The sequence below is a fragment of the Elgaria multicarinata genome, chromosome 6 (assembly GCF_023053635.1).
Source record: "Elgaria multicarinata webbii isolate HBS135686 ecotype San Diego chromosome 6, rElgMul1.1.pri, whole genome shotgun sequence".
Classification (NCBI taxonomy): Eukaryota; Metazoa; Chordata; class Lepidosauria; order Squamata; family Anguidae; genus Elgaria; species Elgaria multicarinata.
In genome coordinates this window covers 7,779,480-7,798,536 of record NC_086176.1, presented here as the reverse complement: position 1 = coordinate 7,798,536, position 19,057 = coordinate 7,779,480, and the positions used below count along the sequence as shown (strand labels likewise).

The following is a 19,057-nucleotide window of genomic DNA, read 5'->3' as shown; positions in this document are numbered from 1 at the left end:
TCATTGTTAAAAGGTTTTAATGTAGAATGTTTTTTTTATCACCTGTATGCCGTTAGGGTGATATTTGAACTTGGTGGGATCTGTGGAGGATGTCTCTGATGAACACGCTGTAGTTCTGCAGTTGTTGCATTGGATGGATTTTTATATACTTCTCCTGTGCTTTTCATAGTCCATCTTTCTCAAGGCCTGTTACTTTCCCCTAGGCAACTCTGCAAAATCCCCCCTTCCTGTCCCTATTCGTCGCCATCCTTTCAGCTAAAATATTGGGTTCCAGCTCTGGCAATCTTCTACCCTCTGGCCTTCCCTCGACACACTTTGTTCCCGTTCCTTTGTCCAGAACTCTTCGGTCAAAACCATTCACCTTTCTTGTCCTTCAGGCCACGCAAGACCCCTCCTCAAATGCCTTCCCTAGTTTCCCATCTCAGTCAGCTTTAGCTTCCTGACTTTGCTTTTCAAGTTCTCCATTGCTTTCTCCTACCATATCTTTCTGCTCTTTTATCTAACCCTAACTAGTTTTCCACTGTTGTCTCCCCCATTATGAAATTTTAGATTGTAAAGCTCCCTAGGGCAGGAGCCTGTTGTCTTTGCTCTGGTTTGTGTAGTTTCGCATTCATTAATGGGATATATAGTAATCTGCTAATAGTAATCCCAGGATATAAGATCAATCTAAACAGCTATGAATTAATCAGAATTAATATAGAATGTATTGATAAGAAAATGTTTTTCTTAGGTGTTCTAGTTCTTGGAGAGACAAAGGAGTTAGGATAGAGGGGTATGGATTATGCAATATTTTTAAAAATTGGCACAGTATAATCATGAGGGGTTATCTAAAGAGGCAGTTAATGATATATCAAGATTTCTGGGTTAGGATATTGGCTACTAAAAAGAGCTTGCTTCCTAGACAGGGCACCCTGGAGAAGATGCTGATGCTAGGGAAAGTGGAAGGCAAAAGGAAGAGGGGCTGACCAAGGGCAAGATGGAGGGATGATATTCTGGAGGTGACGGACTCGACCTTGGGGAGCTAGGGGTGGCAACGGCCGACAGAAAGCTCTGGCGTGGGCTGGTCCATGAAGTCACGAAGAGTCAGAAGCGACTGAATGAATAAACAACAACAACAAACAATTCCTCTACCTGTATTGTCACTGTCTCTAAATTATACTAGGGCCTAATCTACACCAAGCAGGACATTGCACTATGAAAGTGGTATATAAAAGGCAGGAGCCGCACCAAGCAGGATATAGCACTATGAAAGTGGTATATGGTATGTGTCAGTGGGCCCCAACAGTTGTCAGTGCACTTCAATACCGCTATAAAGTGTGGCTCCTGCCTTTCAGATACCCCTTTCATAGTGCAATATCCTGCTTGGCGTAGATTAGGCCCTGGTCTTTTACTGGAAGGGAAGGGAACTGACCTTAAACAGCACCTCATATATGAGGGGTAAGCAGGCTTCAGGCTCTGGATCTACTTTGTCTTTTTTAGTAGAATTCTGAGATCCACCAACTAGAGCCAGGTATAGTAGTCATACACTTGGAATTAAAGAATTTTGAGCCCAGAAATTTATTTTCGAGTACCAGAGCTGTACTTCCATAAACAAATCCACTCCTGTTAACCGCCCCAGCTTTCCATTTCAAAAATTTATTGGGGGAGTGGAAGTAATTTTGCAATTGTTAACAATCAGAGTTAAAAATGTTTGCTGATCTAGTTCAGACTACTCACAGATCTACCAGTATGATATAAAATGGAGCAAGGATTAGATTCATCTAACATAATTATTATTAGGAAAGAGAGAATAAGTGAAACAATAAGGTAGTTTGTATGTACTTGAGTTGACTTGTGGGGGTACATTGAAGCATTGAACTACAATTTACCACCCCCACCCCCCAAAACCCCAGCTGCATAAGCACCTGTGAATTTTCGGGACTTATGGGATGATGTTAGTAGTTGAGAGATAAGGTATTCTAGAATAATTCACCACATTGTCTGCAGATGGAACTTCCTTGCTTTTTTATCCTGAATCTGTTTCTCTCCTGGGACAGAAATGAGAGCTGCCCATAGAAAACAGTGGAGAAACCCAGGGTTTTTAGCACAGCTATGATTAGGCATCTCCATGTTTACCCAGAAAAAGAAGAGGGAATTTTGTGCTCTTTGTGACTTGTTTCAGATGAAAAAGGGTGATTTTATTTAAAAAAAGTTTTCAAATATTTAAAACCCCAATATGGTTGCATACAAATCATTGGAGTGCAAGGCTTCTGCATGCAACCAAGTGCAGGATTTGGGAGAGAATCTGAAGAATTTAATACTCTGTTGACAAGTAGGGTCAAATATACCCTGGCAACACTGAAAAAAATCTTTTGTGTCAGTCTTCAACTCCATGTTGCAGGTATTTTTCAATCATGATGATTGCCATATTATGTTTTAAGGTTTTTCCTTCTAAAGCTAATAAAAATCAATGTAATTTGTACAGTTTTTATAGCTAACTAGCTGTACCCTGCCACGCGTTGCTGTGGCTCAGTCTGGTTAAATTGAAAAAAAAAAAAAGACAAAGCGGATGTTTCTAATATGTTTAATTTCACAATGCTTGTGGATATACAATATTTTTAGTTGTTCCATTGTCTGTGTAGATATAGAGATTGTCTGGTTTGCCGACTCTAGAACACACAACATATAATTGTCCATGTGAGAAGCAATCTGTGTCTAGATCTAAACCTCACAATTCTAAAGATTGGCCCTGAGCTTCGTTGATGGTGATTGCAAACGCCAATCAAATGGGGAATTGCAATCTCTTAAATTGAAATGGCATATCTGTTGGAATCATAGGAATGCGAGGAACGAGGACATCTTCACCTTTGAAAGGTCCTGTCAAGATTGATCTCCGACTATAACAATTGCCACTTCGTCTATAGTTGGAGCATTGAATCTTCGCACATGTTCTCCAGCAGGCATTTTGTCAGCATGAATAACAATCTTGTGTGTATCAGATGGCATCATGTCAATTGCTGTTTTGAACAAATGTACTAAATTGTTTTTTTCGTGAAGTAGCTGTTGCAGTTTTGAAACGATGGACCTTTTTATGCCGGTATAAATTCCGCAGCGTGCATTCAATTCATCATTGCCATCACCAATGAAATACATTTGTAGGAATTTATGTTGACTATCTTGAAACGGAAGGAAGGAGCCGGCTTTATGATAAATTTGTCCTTTGACTTTGAAAGTTGGCATAAATGGAGCTGTGATGATTTCTGTGCCGAACGACGTCATTTGGAAGCATGAGTTGTATTTCCTGATGTTAGATAGGAAATGCTTTGATTCTGCGGTATATCCGGCAAGCAAAGTTTGTAATGGCTCTGGTGGTTCTCCAAGTTGAGGCAGTTTAATTTTTCCAGCAGCGCAACACATTCCTTTTGTTTCTCCATTAAATTTAAGAGCCTTGCAATAAGGACACACTTCAGTCATAGTGCCGATGAGAACATGCCACCTCAAACTATAATCATCAGCTGGGTTGTACCGGAATGCAAGGCGATTGTAATCGTGTGATTGTTTACCATGGAGTTGTGTTTGACGCTGATGTGCTGTTTCTCGTTGACGTCTTTCAGCCACTCTCAGCCTGTCGCGTTCATTCTGTTGAGAACGAAGCAGATCTGAAGCTGTAGAATGCGATTGCTGTGCTCGCAACCGTGCATCCTCAAGTCTGGCTGAACGTTGCTTGGCTGGTTCCTTGGCACGTATTTGAGGCATTCTTTTTCTTTTTTTCTCGTTTGCTGATGCCTGTTCTTCCTCAGTCTGATTTGCAATTTCTCGTCACAGTGCTTCCGCTCTGCGAGTACGACAACCTAAGTATGATCTTCTGCGAGGCATTATTTGGATGAAGTAAAGCAGATTGTTTGGTTTTTAAAAAAGGATGTTTTTACGGTGAGGAGGTTAGTGGAAACTCCTGGCAGTTACCTTTCTTCAGAACGTGTAACTGTCACAGGTGTGACATCTATATTCACTCAGCCAATTGTGAGAGAATATGCAAATAGGAGAGGAGGCAGAGGCAGTGGATTGGCCTACTGGTTGGCGATATCACAATGACTTATAAGAGCAAATAGGAGAGAACATGCAAATAGGAGAGAAGGCAGAGGCAGTGGATTGGCCTACTGGTTGGCGATGTCACAATGACTTATAAGAGCAAATAGGAGAGAACATGCAAATAGGAGAGAAGGCAGAGGCAGTGGATTGGTCTACTGGTTGGCGATGTCACAATGACCTATAAGAGCAAATAGGAGAGAACATGCAAATAGGAGAGAAGGCAGAGGCAGTGGATTGGTCTACTGGTTGGCGATGTCACAATGACCTATAAGAGCAAATAGGAGAGAACATGCAAATAGGAGAGGAGGCAGAGGCAGTGGATTGGCCTACTGGTTGGTGATGTCACAATGATCAGCAGGACTGGTTTTGAGGAGGCCTATTTCTTCGATTTTAAGACAAACTTTTGACCCCATAGAGAACATAGTTACATAACAACGCTCGCGTATTCGAACGCAACGCTGTGTCAAAATTTCAAAGCAATCGGTGAAGAACTTTCGGAGATATAAAAGCATGTTTTTACAGTGAGGAGGTTACTGGAAACTCCTGGCAGTTACCTTTCTTCAGAACGTGTAACTGTCACAGGTGTGACATCTATATTCACTCAGCCAATTGCGAGAGTACATGCAAATAGGAGAGGAGGAAGAGGCAGCGGATTGGTCTACTGGTTGGCGATGTCACAATGATCAGCAGGACTGGTTTTGAGGAGGCCTATTTCTTCGATTTTAAGACAAACTTTTGACCCCATAGAGAACATAGTTACATAACAACGCTCGCGTATTCGAACGCAACGCTGTGTCAAAATTTCAAAGCAATCGGTGAAGAACTTTCGGAGATATAAAAGCATGTTTTTACGGTGAGGAGGTTACTGGAAACTCCTGGCAGTTACCTTTCTTCAGAACGTGTAACTGTCACAGGTGTGACATCTATATTCACTCAGCCAATTGCGAGAGTACATGCAAATAGGAGAGGAGGCAGAGGCAGCGGATTGGCCTACTGGTTGGTGATGTCACAATGATCAGCAGGACTGGTTTTGAGGAGGCCTATTTCTTCGATTTTAAGACAAACCTTTGACCCCATATAGAACATAGTTACATAACAACGCTCGCGTATTCGAACGCAACGCTGTGTCAAAATTTCAAAGCAATCGGTGAAGAACTTTCGGAGATATAACGACAGTAACGAATGGTCTTTTTCATTTTTATTTATATAGATTCTATCCTTGTTGACCCACAGAATGTTGTTTCGACAGATCCATTACTTACCATACCTGTAGTTACTTACTCCAGAATCTGCTTTTTTAATATTCTTGTAAGAAAAGAGCATAGAGGGTGTGTGTGTGTGTGTGAGTGAGAACAATATTTTGTCTATTATCATATTTACTTTTCTTAATTTCACTATGAGCTTTATTAGGTGTCGATATTACCCTGCAGCAGAGCTTTCCAAACTTTTTAGACATGCATCATTTCGCGACACAGTAATTCAGTTTTACTAGCGAACCGGAGGTTAAACTAACCCCTTATAAGAGATACGGACACATACATAAATTGTAATAATGAAATGTATGGGGACACAATATATCTCATGAAAACCTTTCGTTTATATATTTTTAAAATATATGATTTGCAAGATAATAACATACATTTCCAAGACTTTTCACACTGAACCAATTTTGTTGAGCTGCGCTCGGGCGGCAGTTGAGACGGTGTTCTATCAAAAAACTGGACCCATGGAATTTCTGGAATGTGTCACTTCAGGTGCAGCCGCGTCACCGGAAGTGACGCGGAATCAGCTGTTTCCACCCAATTATGCATACTGCGCATGCGCAGTACCTGTATGATCCCTCGACCGTGGTGTGCATACACAGATACGACGGAAGGGGAATATACTAGTGCACCATACTGATCGGCACCTTTGCTGCGTAAAAATGCATGCAAGTTGGTCTTGCTTATTTCACATAGACTCAGAGTTTTCTCGGTATGTTCGCGTGACACACCTACACACTGCAGCTGACACACTAACGTGTCACGACACACAGTTTGGAAAGCTCTGCCCTACAGGGTTACAAAACGCATTTACAAAGCTGAGTTTAAAAACATTTTTTCTTCATTAGACTATTTGTTGTGATCCAATGGAAGTAGCCCAGTAAATGTAATAAATCTGCCATTCTCTTGTGTTTGAAATACTTTCAGGCTTTCATGATAACTTTCATTGGAAAGAAAAGTTGTACTTCCTTGTTCATATGTGGGGAGAGAAAATATGTACATTAAAGGAATGACTGAAGCAAATATTTTTGGTTAAAACCTTGGCGGAAGATGCATAACAATGCTAATCCAAACTGATCCAAAATTTTATTTGCTTTCAATTCTTAGATGATGAAACATGCTTGGGATAATTACCGGCAGTATGGATGGGGACATAATGAACTGAAACCCATTGCCAGAAAAGGACATTCCACCAACATATTTGGTAGGTATACATTCCACATAAACATCTGCTGTTTATGCCATTGTATCATTGGTATTTAATAAAGTGAGTGTCATGGACCAAGACCTCAAACTCTCATTCTCAGAGGATCCCAACCCCAGGTCCTCCGAAGGAGACTCCAGAGTTAATGGCTCAGAGAGATGATTCAGCCATCGAAAAGCATCACAAAGCTTCCACCTTCCCAAGATCTAGTTCACCAGAAAGACTCCATTAGTCAGTTTCTCTGCATAGTATCCTCATGGCTTGACTCTGAGGACTCAGGCCATGAGGGTACTAGCATAACCCACATGGTTGCAGCCTGAGATTGCTAAAACAGGCTAGTTTCCAGCCCCAGCACCACTTGGAGCTTTTCGTGGTGCTGATTGCTTTCTGTCTTGCTTTCGGAGAAGTCTGACATAACCTGGCCCCTGCTTAATATTTGATCCATAGCAGAACCCTGCAACCTAAGCTACATCACAGAGTATCATCAGAACACACAGCCTAAAAGAGTACAATGAGTTATAGAGAGCTATCCATGCATTTAAAGGCTTGTTAACAAGCAGTTTAATGGGATTTGTTATATGATTTTCTTTGTGGTTTCTGTACAGTTTTGTATATGGGAATGGACTTGCATAGATCACAGGGGGACAGGTGGGACCTTCTAGAAAGCTCTGGAAGGTTAGGAGTGCTGGCCCTTTAAGTGAGTCCTTCTTTTTGTGCAGTATTTATCCCCCAAAATGCCTGAAGAATAACAAAAAGAAAGAAAGTTACAGTTGATCCATGTGGGAGCTTCTAAATCTCCCACATTTGCACTGTAATGCATAACTAGAAGAACAGAGACAATCTAGATAAGTGCAGTTATCTTTCCCCTGGGTTATTCTTCAGTTTTTAAGTCAGTCATCGCCTGAGTTGGTGAGTGCATCTTGACAAAGCATAGGATAGGCAAAACCACCAGAACTCTCTGCAGTTTACGTCTGTCTTAAGCTATAAGCTTTTGACTGAGTAATCATTATTGTCGGGGCTCCTCAGAAGTGCGCTCCATCCTCTCCTTCCCACCTATACTTTCCATATATGTGTTCGGAAGAATGGCATATGTTAGTCATGAAGGGAACAGGGTTGCTATATAGGGGATGCAGAAAGGGTCATGAGGCTGGGAGCAGACAGATACACTATGGCTGATGTCTGAATCTTTGTGAGGTGACAAACAAGTGCATAGGAGAAAGGAGGAGGTGTGCTTTCCATCTATGAGTAAGCATGCATAGGGTTGGCCTTTGGACAGATTGGCACTCTTTAAAGGAAAATGTGAACCGCCCAGAGAGCTTCGGCTATTGGGCGGTATAAAAATGTAATAAATAAATAAATAAATAAAATAATTAAATCTTTAGCATTTATGAGTAGAGCATAAGCTTGAATAGTGAACTGGTTTTAGTTGTGCTCTGTACCTTTGAGATAAACTTTGTCAGAGTTAAATGTTTACAATATAAGAACAAAATGTTGTTTGACCTATCTCTGACCCCAGTTTCATTGTTTTCCCAATCGGCAGAAGAGGATTGTGGTGGAAAGACCAAGGGAAAGTGTATGGAGGCTAGGTTGTAGACAAGTCCAAGATGTATTCTAGGACAAGGGTGGAGAGCCTTTTTTCTGTTGAGGGCCACCTTCTCTTGGGAGAAATCTTGGGAGAGGGAACCCATACTGGAGAAGACTGGGACAGAGTTGGTGGTAGATAGGGTCAAACCAGAAGTGGGCAAGGCCAGAGCTGGTATTGATAGTCCTTTGTCTCCCTCATGAAAAGCGTCCCTCCCCAACTGGCAGTTAGGCTTGGAAAAGGAAGTTCCATAAACAGTCACCCATATGTGTGTGTACATAAGTTTAACACATGTACAATATAACAAGGTGCTAGATCCCCAGGCCTCTTCCTGTTCCAGTAATTAATTAAAAGAGTCTAATTTTTGTTGTGGGGGAATATGGAGTTCATCTTTCTATCCCATAACAGCTTATACATCAACATAAGAATCTGTATAATCTTCTACTGTGCAGTAGATGGTATACAAGGATTGCCAAGCTTTGCTAGCTAAATCCTTGCAGTTTTTAGCATATATCTCACTGTCATGCCAAAGTATCTAGGGATCCGATCTTTAATGTCTCCCAAGAGTATGGTTGTTGGAGTTAATTGCAACTCATATTTTATAATTTCTCTGATGCTGCCTGTAATCTCTTTCCAATCGTCCTTAGTCAAATTACAATGCCACCATATATGGGCAAAAGTCCTTTTTCCCATACCTCCAATGCATATTTGTTACTGCTAGAAAGGTCCTAGATATCTGATCAGGTGTGTAATACCAGATGTAAATAATTTTATTAAAAAAAAATGGAGTCTGCATCCAATATTTTTTTAAGAGACTTTATTCACATAGTTCCATTACTCCTCTGAGATAGATGTATTAAATTCTCCTTCTCTCAGTTATTTAATTACTGAGGTCCAGGATTATTATCTAAAGTTTATAAAATATTTATTATGTTATATGCTTTAGACAGTAATCTTTTCTGGTCCCCCAGGATCAATAGTTTGTGAAAGACAGTATAATTTCTAGCCACTTGTTACTTCCTGAATTACTCCTGATTGCCATATATTGAAAAAATGGAGGTGCAAATCTACATTCTTTTGTACTAATAGAGTATACATTTCTCTAAGCCCCCCTCAAACCAAACTGAGTAATTCCCTAGTTCCCTTACCATCTTAAACCCACTCTTATTGCTGTCATAATTTTATAAGCTGTATTATATAGAGATATTGGTGTATGGATATGTCCATCCATCCAGGAATCAGGAATTCTTTTTCTCAATAATACATCATTATCCCTTTACCATTAACCATTAAATATAAATTGGCTAACCGCAGATCTTCCATCTGAACAGTATTCAGTTTCAGTTGGTTGACCCTCATCCAGCCCACCATCACTGCATCCAGGCATCAGTCCAGGCCATGTATGGCCACATCTGACTCAGATGTAACAGAGAAGTAGAGGTGGGTGTCATCTGAGGACTGATGAAACCTCAGCCCATATCTTCTAATGACCATACCCAATGACCACACCAAAAGCATTGGTGACAGGATCATGCTTTGTGGCAAACCACAGCACAATTGCCAATATACAATATACATTCTCTTAATCCCACACAGGTGTTTCTGGGGACAATAATTAAGGAGTTGTTACCACAGAACTGATTCTATTGAAATGAAAGGAGTACTGATTGCTCAGGAAGCAATGACCTTTTTCTATAAGCACAGTATTGAAGGACCCTGAGGATCATTAACTTTTCCTTAAATTTTAGAAGGGTTTAAATTAACTTTAGGATGTGTATACAAACCAAATATAGAATTAGTAGAGTTTATAGAAGTTTGATCTCAAAACTTAATAACTGGGTAGAAGTGGAGGTAATTTTGGCAGGAGATTTTTATGTTCTACTCAGTCAGGAGTTAGACACCTCAGCAGCTTATAACACATACATAATGGTTCCAAACACCTTTCAGAATTGTTATATAATTGATTGCCAATAGATATACATTGCATCTCTTTGCGGGATCCCTCTCAGTGAGAGTTAGGCAATCCAGCATCAGGGATCGATGGCAGACTTTTCAACAGTATACCCAAATGTTAAGACTGGACTTTTCCTCATAGGGATGAATATCAGACATTCACATATATGACAGAATATAAACTGGTCATTTGAGCGCATTTAATGTATCCTAAGCATGTTGGTAACCCCAGACATTAAGCATCAAGACTGTGATTATCTGTGTAGCTCTCCGCTGGATTGCGTAGTCTTATCTTGGGTTCTGTTTCTTGGTTATGTTAGCGAAAGAGAGAAATGGTCAGGAAGTGGCTTATATGGATGAGTGGATGATGAGCAGTATATTCTAAATTATTGATTTCCACAATAACAGGGTCAATGTAGCTTTATTTCCCAACTCAGGTTTAAAGGACTTGTATTTGATCAACCTGAAATGCCTGGATTGTTGCGTAGTATATTCTGTGAGGCAGTTTTTCTTCTGTTCCTCATAGAATGTAGTTACTTTGCTTCTCAGGTCTCTTCCATTTTGTAGTCCTCATGTTGATTGGTTGGCTCTTCATGACTTGACATGCACTTAATCATCTCAGTATTTGTCTTCAGGTCTGATAACTCTTCTGTGAATATACTGTCGATATTAAGCTCCTCCTTGTGGAATGTGATATTCGCGATTTGTTTTCCCCTTCTTTGTTGACCAAGTTGTCCTTCTGAATCTTTCAGCATATTTGGGTGCTTGATGACTTTTTGCGAAGAAGTTTGAGACGGGCCATCTGCAAAGCTCATACCTCTCCAAAAAATTATCACCTCTTTACGAGAAGCAGCAACAGCCAGAGTAGTGATGAGTATACAGGGCACCAAGTATAGGAGTGTTGACTGACTTGCTTGCAAAAATGTTGCTGCAAGAAAAGTCACCAAGAGGCCATAACTATAAGCCAGAGTAGATGCTAGAAAATAGATCCCTGAAGAGTTGACTTGTACATCAAATCTGTGGCAGTAGGCTACCAGAAAACCAGGAAGGACAATATCCCCAAGCCCTACAGCAGTAAAAGAACTGTCATCCAGAATTGATGCTGAGGGTACGACTGGTACTTTCAACAGAAAGGGGATCTCATCAGAGTCAGATGACCTGAAAGCTGTCACGTCTGTGACACTTCTTCCTGTTTTGGTTAGGAAAGGAGTGACGAACAAACAGAGTACATCATAAAACAAATGCGTGAACAGAAATAAGCTACAGTTCTTTAAGGTGGGCATATGAACTGTTCTCAGAATGTAAATGCCAATAGAGATTCCTAAAATGTCTTGCAAAACCCAGCTCCACTCATCCTCGTTTCTGAAGATAACCCAGATTGCATTGACAAACATACACAGCACTGCCAGAAGCAATGCTCTGACCTCTAGACCTGTGTGAAAAAGTGGAAAATGGATTACATGTTTTCCAAATGGGAACTTGCTCATAAGTGGAGTCAAACAACAGTATAGGCTGAAAGATGCATATAGACAGAAAATGCCGATCATTGCGTGTACCAGATAATCATAGAACCAGTAGAGAGCAAGAAGTGTGAAGGAAGCCATGAGAGCACAAGTACACGTGAAGTAGATATTGGTATCAATGATTATCTCACCAAAATCTTCTCTTTGGCTTTTGATATATTGTTGCTTTTTTTTCTCTGTGCTTCCTGCCCAGTAGCTTCCTATGGTGACTATGCCCATTGACATAAGGTAGATGATCCCACTTTTGTATAGCAAGTCCCTGATCAAATTCTTGAACAGCAAGTAGAGAATGTCCACATCACTGAGCAGAACTCCTGGGATAGTAATCTCCTCACAGTGACCCCAATTGAATCCAGATCTCCAGTTTCTCATGGGATATGGAGCATCTCCACCAAGAGTCAATAGCCCTTGGGTTCTATTGATTCGTTGGAGTCTGGCATTCTCAAAGAGATTACAGTTGCCCTCCCTTACAGATGCAATTCTTGTGCTGAATCCACCACCATCGTTGTCATCCTCCCCAAAGAATGACGGTAGGCAACACATAGCTGAGTAAGTCAGGTTCCGAGTGAATGGCTCAAGGTTGAGCCAGTGATTTTTGCTACCCTCCTGATAAGATTTCATCCATTGTGAAGGGAAGAGGAAGCAGTAATCTCCTCCTTTTTCTTGGTTGATGTGGATGACTCCTGGATTCTGAGCAAGCACGGGTGGAATAAAGAATGGGAGCAAATGGGCTAACAGCAGCAGCAGCACTTGACTTCTTTGCGTTCCACGCTTTTCTTTCATCCTTAGCGCCACTTTCTTCCCTCCTTGTAAAAGGGAGTGTGTTCCTTTCCCCCTTTGAGTATGAAGCTGAGGTCCTGGGTCCCAAACTGCTTGCTACATGGTAAAATCTTCCTGATAACCTTATCCCCTCGCCATGGATATAACCCCTAACCTTGTTTGTTATGTAATAACCCAGCTTCCTAACCATGGAGACAGGCCCCCACCCTTGTCTACTGCATTGCCAGCTCCATCTTCTCCAGCTCTTGCTTTTACGCAGCATGTTCCTTCTACTTCTTAGTGAGGCTGTTTGTTAAATAGTGAGCCTGACCCTCCTCCATGGATATGGAGGCAGAATTACACATTGGCAATGGCATTGTAGCACTGTTTTATAATTTAATGTTTTGTATAATCTGGTTACTCTGTCAGAGGCAACTGTGATGTAAACAGTTCACTTCATAAAGCTTGCCCTCTTCTAAGGTTTCCAATATAATGTCAAATATTTATTGCTTTGAAATTACAGAAGGAAACAGCGGAATAATGAGGGTAAGGGAGAGAATGTACCTCTTGACGGTTATAGTGAATAATGAGATGAAGGTGCTATCAGACCTTTTTTTCATCATCAACCAACAGTTCACCAGTTTCAGGGGTGACTAAGATAGTCCCAGAGCCAGACCAGGATTTATTTACCTGAAGTGTGCAAAAGCTTAGTGAATATTTTGTGTTTATATATGACATAAATGTCTCAGGAAAGTGAGTCTTACAAAATTCCAGTGGTGGTGGGGCTGCGTGATGACATCATCAATATGGCTGCCACCCTATTATATAGTTGCCACATTTAAACATGCATAACTTCTCAACTTCTCACCCGTTTATGCTACAGAGATTATTTTTTTTCTGAAATGTTTCAAATTTAATGACAAATACTTTTTGTAATTACACATTTTTGTTAACTCCATTAGTTTTTGAGATAATTCCATCTGAACATATAAAATCAGTGTTCACATTGGTTATGTGTGATGTTTAACCATAATTTACTCAAAAACTATACAACTTTTGAAAGAATACTCAAGAACAAAAAAGTTGCATTTATTTTAATGAGGATTAAAAATGTATAATAACATGGGGTTTACCCCAACGCTTAGCGAATTATGAGTGATCTCTCGTTATACGTCCACTTTCTCAGGATTGTATGATTTTACAGTTTATCATACAGGGCTGAACTGAGCTTTGAATAACATTTGGAGAATTTCAAGCATCCCTGAATCTCCTATCCTTCCTAAAAAATGAGGGGGGAGTACTGGTGAACACCGGCAATGTGACCTCAATATAGTTATGACTAAGCATTGATTGGTATCAGGTAACTGGCTAAATGAGTAAAAATTTGGCTTATAATACACCAAAGGCATCTTGGCCTTTATAAACAATGTTATCTTGAAGTGAATCTAAAAAAACAAGATTTTTCCATTTTTTACATACAGATTTTGCACTGTGTATTCTGCATCTTTTCAGTTATTTTATATATTACATATTTCTTCCACTCCTGTAATTTGCAGTAGTTATTTAACATTTTAGATTAAAGTGCATTGTTACTTTTAAAATACTAAGTGAACATTTTTAACCATTTATACCAAGAATACAGAGCTTCGGCTATTGGGCGGTATAAAAATGCAATAAATAAAAAATAAAATAAGACAACTTTTTACAGTAGATTTCTTTTGGAGGTAAAATGGACATTATTGCTAAATCACCTGTGGGCAGGATATATGGAGGTGCATGAGGCATTACAATTAGACCACTCCTGAAGAAGCCTAACCTGGACCCGGAGGATGTTAACAACTACAGGCCGGTGGCTAATATCCCCTTCCTGGGCAAGGTGCTTGAGCGGGTGGTTGCAGGACAACTCCAGGCACTCTTGAATGAAATGGATTATCTAGATCCATTTCGATCGGGTTTCAGGCCTGGTTTTGGAACGGAAACTGCCTTGGTCGCCCTGTGGGATGACCTCTGTCGGGAGAGAGACAGGGGGAGTGCGACCCTGTTGGTTCTCCTGGACCTCTCAGCGGCTTTCGATACCATCAACCATGGTATCCTTCTGGATAGGTTGTCTGAGCTAGGAGTTGGAGGTACTGCATTGCAGTGGTTCCGCTCCTACTTGGATGGCCGATTCCAGAAGGTGGTGCTGGGGGATTATTGCTCTGTGCCATGGCTCCTAAGCCACAAGGCTCTATCTTATCCCCTATGCTGTTTAACATATACATGAAGCCGCTGGGGGAGGTTATCCGGAGATGTGGACTGAGGTGTCATCAATATGCGGATGATACCCAGCTCTACCTTTCCTTTTCATCAAAGCCAGGTGAGGCAGTGGCTGTTCTGAACCAGTGCCTGGGCACGGTAATGGACTGGATGAGGGCTAATAAACTGAAACTCAATCCAGACAAGACGGAGGTACTGTTAGCAGGTGGTTCATCTGTCCGGCGAGGTGATGTTTGCCCTGTCCTGGACGGGGTTGCACTCCCCCTAAAGGATAGGGTCTGTAGTTTGGGAGTGCTCTTGGATCCAGAACTGTCACTTGAGGCACAGGTGAACTCAGTGGCAAAGAGCACCTTTTATCAGCTTAGGCTGATATACCAACTGCGCCCTTATCTGGACAGAGATAGCCTAGCTACAGTTATCCATGCTGATAACCTCTCGTTTGGATTACTGCAATGCGTTATATGAAACTTCAACTGGTACAAAACAGAGCAGCACGTTTACTAACAGGGACTGGCCGACGAGACCACATTACGCCAGTCCTTTTACAACTTCATTGGCTGCCAGTCCAGGTCCGGGCCCGATTCAAAGTGCTGGTATTAACATTTAAAGCCCTAAACGGCTTGGGGGCAGGTTATCTGAAGGAACGCCTCCTCCCATATGTACCTGCCCGGACCCTAAGGTCATCCTCAGGGGTCCTTCTCCGCGAGCCCCTGCCAAAGGAAGTGAGGCAGGTAGCTACCAGGAGGAGAGCCTTCTCTGCTGTGGCACCCCGGCTATGGAATGAACTCCCTAAGGAGGTTTGCTTGGCACCTACATTATATGCTTTTAGACGCCAGGTGAAGACCTTTTTATTCTCCCAGTATTTTAACAGTCTATAAATAAATTTTAACTTGGTGTTTTAAATTTGTAATTTTGCATTGCTGCTGTTTTTATCTGGTTGAGCTTTTATATTGTATTTTATATTATGGTTTTATACTGTTGTTTTATACTTTGAATGTATTTAATTTTTGTGAACCGCCCAGAGAGCTCCGGCTATTGGGCGGTGTAGAAATGCAATTAATAATAAATAAATAAACAAACAAACAAACAAACACAATGTTTCTGTAGCTGCAGAGTTAAGACATTACACATAGAGCCCCATTTATCTTGAAAGGGCTGTGTCCTGTGTCATTCCCCAACCGTCGAATGTGCTCCTGTGTCAACTGGGACTATAGTTTCAGTTTAGGAAAAAATCATAGTGACATTGGAATAGAAGAAATTAGTGACATACTTCTAATGAAAGTTCTTGGTTTTACTTGTAGGAAATTCACAATTAGGTGCTACTATAGTAGATGCCCTGGATACCCTCTACATTATGGGACTTCATGATGAATTCAGAGAAGGGCAAGAGTGGATTGACAATCACCTTGATTTCAGTGTGGTAAGTTGGACTTAATTTAGTTTGTTAATCCCTGTATGGAGAAGCTTAAAGAAAGAACTTTGAAGTTATTTTTCTCTTTCTTGATGATTAAGTTTATTTTTGATTAAGGGCAAGAGGTTTGGACCATAGTTTGGCCAAGTTTCAAGCACTCTTTTTTGACGGAAACCTTTTAAGAGTGAATTTTTATCTTCACTTGACTCACAAGTATTTTCTGTGTGTATGTATGTTTGTGTAAATTACACACACTTATACTCTTACATACACACACATATTAGTGTTCTCCCCTTGTCTTCGAGAAAAAGAGAAAGGCCCCTCCTCTCTATCCAGGAAAGCAGACTCTGGTCTTAAAGCAGTGAAGAGAGCTTTTCGCTTGCTTCCCAGATTATTCCTGGTCTATCAAAGAAAGCAAATCCATTATATCTCAGCTTTTGTTTTTCTTCTGAGCTTGCCAAAAAAAGAAGGAAAAGAGTACGAGAAATGCAAGGGGGAGAAGAAGGAAGAACCAAGGAGAACTGTTCAGAAGAGCTGGAGAGAGAATTGGCAATCTTTCCTTTTCACTTGCTCTTTTTTGGCTGATAATAAACGATGATTTGTCAGTTCAGACATGCCACTGAAACATAGGCCATGGCTAGACCTACCGGGTCTAGCGCAACGGAGGGGGGAGGATCTCATGATATGGTTATCAGGAATCTCCCTCTCTGTCTACACGTGGCGTGCGATGTCCCAGGAAGAAGAGGATGTCGCGCCCGCCATTTTGGTTTTGGTTTTTTAAAGGAGAAGGAGCGCAAGAGCGCTCGAATGGAAAATGTAAGTTAAAAAAAAATTCCCCACTCCCGATGGGCACAGAGCCCGGGTCCCAGCTCCTTGCAGTTACTCGCGAGGAGCCGGAACAACTTGCGACGTCCAGGCACACGTTCCGCGGTCTTGGGATCATCCCGAGACCGTGGAAAAAGCGGGCTAAAAGGGTAGGACGATATCCCAGGCCAAGGGAGGGATCATCCCTCCCTGCTCCCGGGATCTCCTGTGCATCATGTGAATGCACAGGGACAATCCCGGGGCGATCCCCAGGATATCGCCCCGTCTAGCCATGCCCATAGTTAAACTTCCTTAACCATGGTTTAATGTATTCGACTGGACCATTGTAGCAGAAGTAAAGGCATATGTTAAGGCGGCTGTTGCTAAAGCATGTCTCTTTCCCCATGACAAAAGCCCTAGTTTGGATGTTACAATAAATAATGGTTTATTGTTATGTGAATTAATGTTGGACTTGGGCATTCCCACCTTCCACCGTCCTCCACTGTGGCTGCAAGGAGAAGATTGGAAGTGTTTGCTTCTGATTTCAGTTAACCACAGTCTAGTGTTGCATCCAAACTGAACTGTTGCTAATCTTAACTTGGCTTAGTTGAAGCAAACCAGCTTCATAAACTATGGTTAAGACTAACTGCAGCCTGCCCAGGTTCAGACATAATGCTTAACTATTATTAATCTATACTGGAAGCAAAAGCTTCCATATTCCTAACTGCATCAGAGAGCGGGTGAGGGAGATATAATCACAAGGTTCTCTGAAGCTCGTTCTTGTAACAGTGACCATGGTTTATTGTTATGTCCGAATGAGGGTAATGCCTACTTTCCATTACTGTCTTCAGAACTCAAAACTATTCTGGGCTTCTGCTTTTCATGAGGTGATTCAGATTTACCATGACATTTGTATGCTTTCAGGCAGAGGGTTATGCTGTTAATTATGCTATTAATTTAGTAGGTATCACTGACTCCAAAATCTGTACCATCCTGTCACATGGATTAATATAACCAAAAAAGCTGGTAGAGGGGCCCATAAGAATGTTTGTTAAATGTAAATGCACTGCACTAGCATCTAGCTTAAAGAATCTCCCTTTTTCTCTTCTAAGAATTCAGAGGTATCTGTCTTTGAAGTCAACATCCGTTTCATTGGTGGCTTGCTTGCAGCCTATTACCTGTCAGGACAGGAGGTAAATGAACTATTATATATTTATGGAAATGTCTTAACGGGAGCAAAGTTTTGTTTCCTTGTCACTTCATAGTCTGCTTGGTAAGTAATCATGAACTGATGAATGTACTCATGGCCTACCTATGTTTAGAAAGTAAGCACAAGTGTAGAAAAAACACAGAATTTGGTATTGGTCACAGAAATCAGCATCTTGAGAATCTCTCTTTTTGATCAAACAGGATATTAAAGAGAAATCCCTGATTGAGGATTTGGTAGAGGATGCTTTGGTTCTCTGAGAAACACATTGTCCCTTCCCTTGCATACTCAGAAAATCTATGCAAGTTAGCTTAATTTGTATAGTTCATCCAGGTTGTAGAATTCAGCTTTCCTTGGTATCCTATTTGGGTTCTTGGCCACAGTTCTTAGCCCTTTTCTCTCCATCCGTTTCCCCATTTATTTACTTACTTATATTGATATGCCACCTTATTTGCTAAAAAGCTATCAAGGCGGTGCACCACAATTTAAAACAATAAACAATAAAAATAAGAACAGTTAAGCATCAGAACATTAAAACTACATCATTTAAAAGGTAGATTAAAAAGACGTATCTTCAACCCTTTCTAAAAGCCAAGCAAGTGGGAGGGAAATCAAACTTCTTGAGCTAGCATGTTTCACAGTTGGGTAATGTCACAGGAAGAAGACCTTCCATGCACGCCTGTCAAACAGGCCTCTGTGGATAATGTTGTCCTCAAAAGAGCCTCTCCTGTAGATCTTAATAACTGGACAGGTTCATACAGGTGGCTCCTTAGATAGCCAGGCCGTAAGCCATTTAGGGCTTTAAATTAAAAACCTACACCTTGAATTGAACCTAGAAAGCAACTGGCAATCAATTTATCTTTAAAATGATACCTTATAAATTAAAATCTGCTAGTTATGGAGATATTGATGATTTAGTGAATTTTGATGGTGGCCATCTTGACGACTTCATCAAAACTGCATGCCACATCCCATAGAGTGACACCATAGAAATTATGTATCTAATGGTGATTTCTGATCAAATAAAA

At 40.9% G+C, this 19,057-nt stretch overlaps 1 protein-coding gene across 2 annotated transcripts in view; it reads left to right on the top strand.

The window, feature by feature from the left end:
* The window catches only part of MAN1A2 (mannosidase alpha class 1A member 2), a 64,950-nt gene that overhangs the window by 23,117 nt on the left and 22,776 nt on the right, over window positions 1–19,057 (top strand). For both annotated transcript variants that reach the window (XM_063128924.1, XM_063128925.1), the window contains exons 3-5: window positions 6,438–6,534; window positions 15,909–16,027; window positions 17,935–18,015. In XM_063128924.1, coding sequence (XP_062984994.1) covers window positions 6,438–6,534; window positions 15,909–16,027; window positions 17,935–18,015 — 297 coding nt within the window. The remainder of the gene's footprint in view (window positions 1–6,437; window positions 6,535–15,908; window positions 16,028–17,934; window positions 18,016–19,057) is intronic.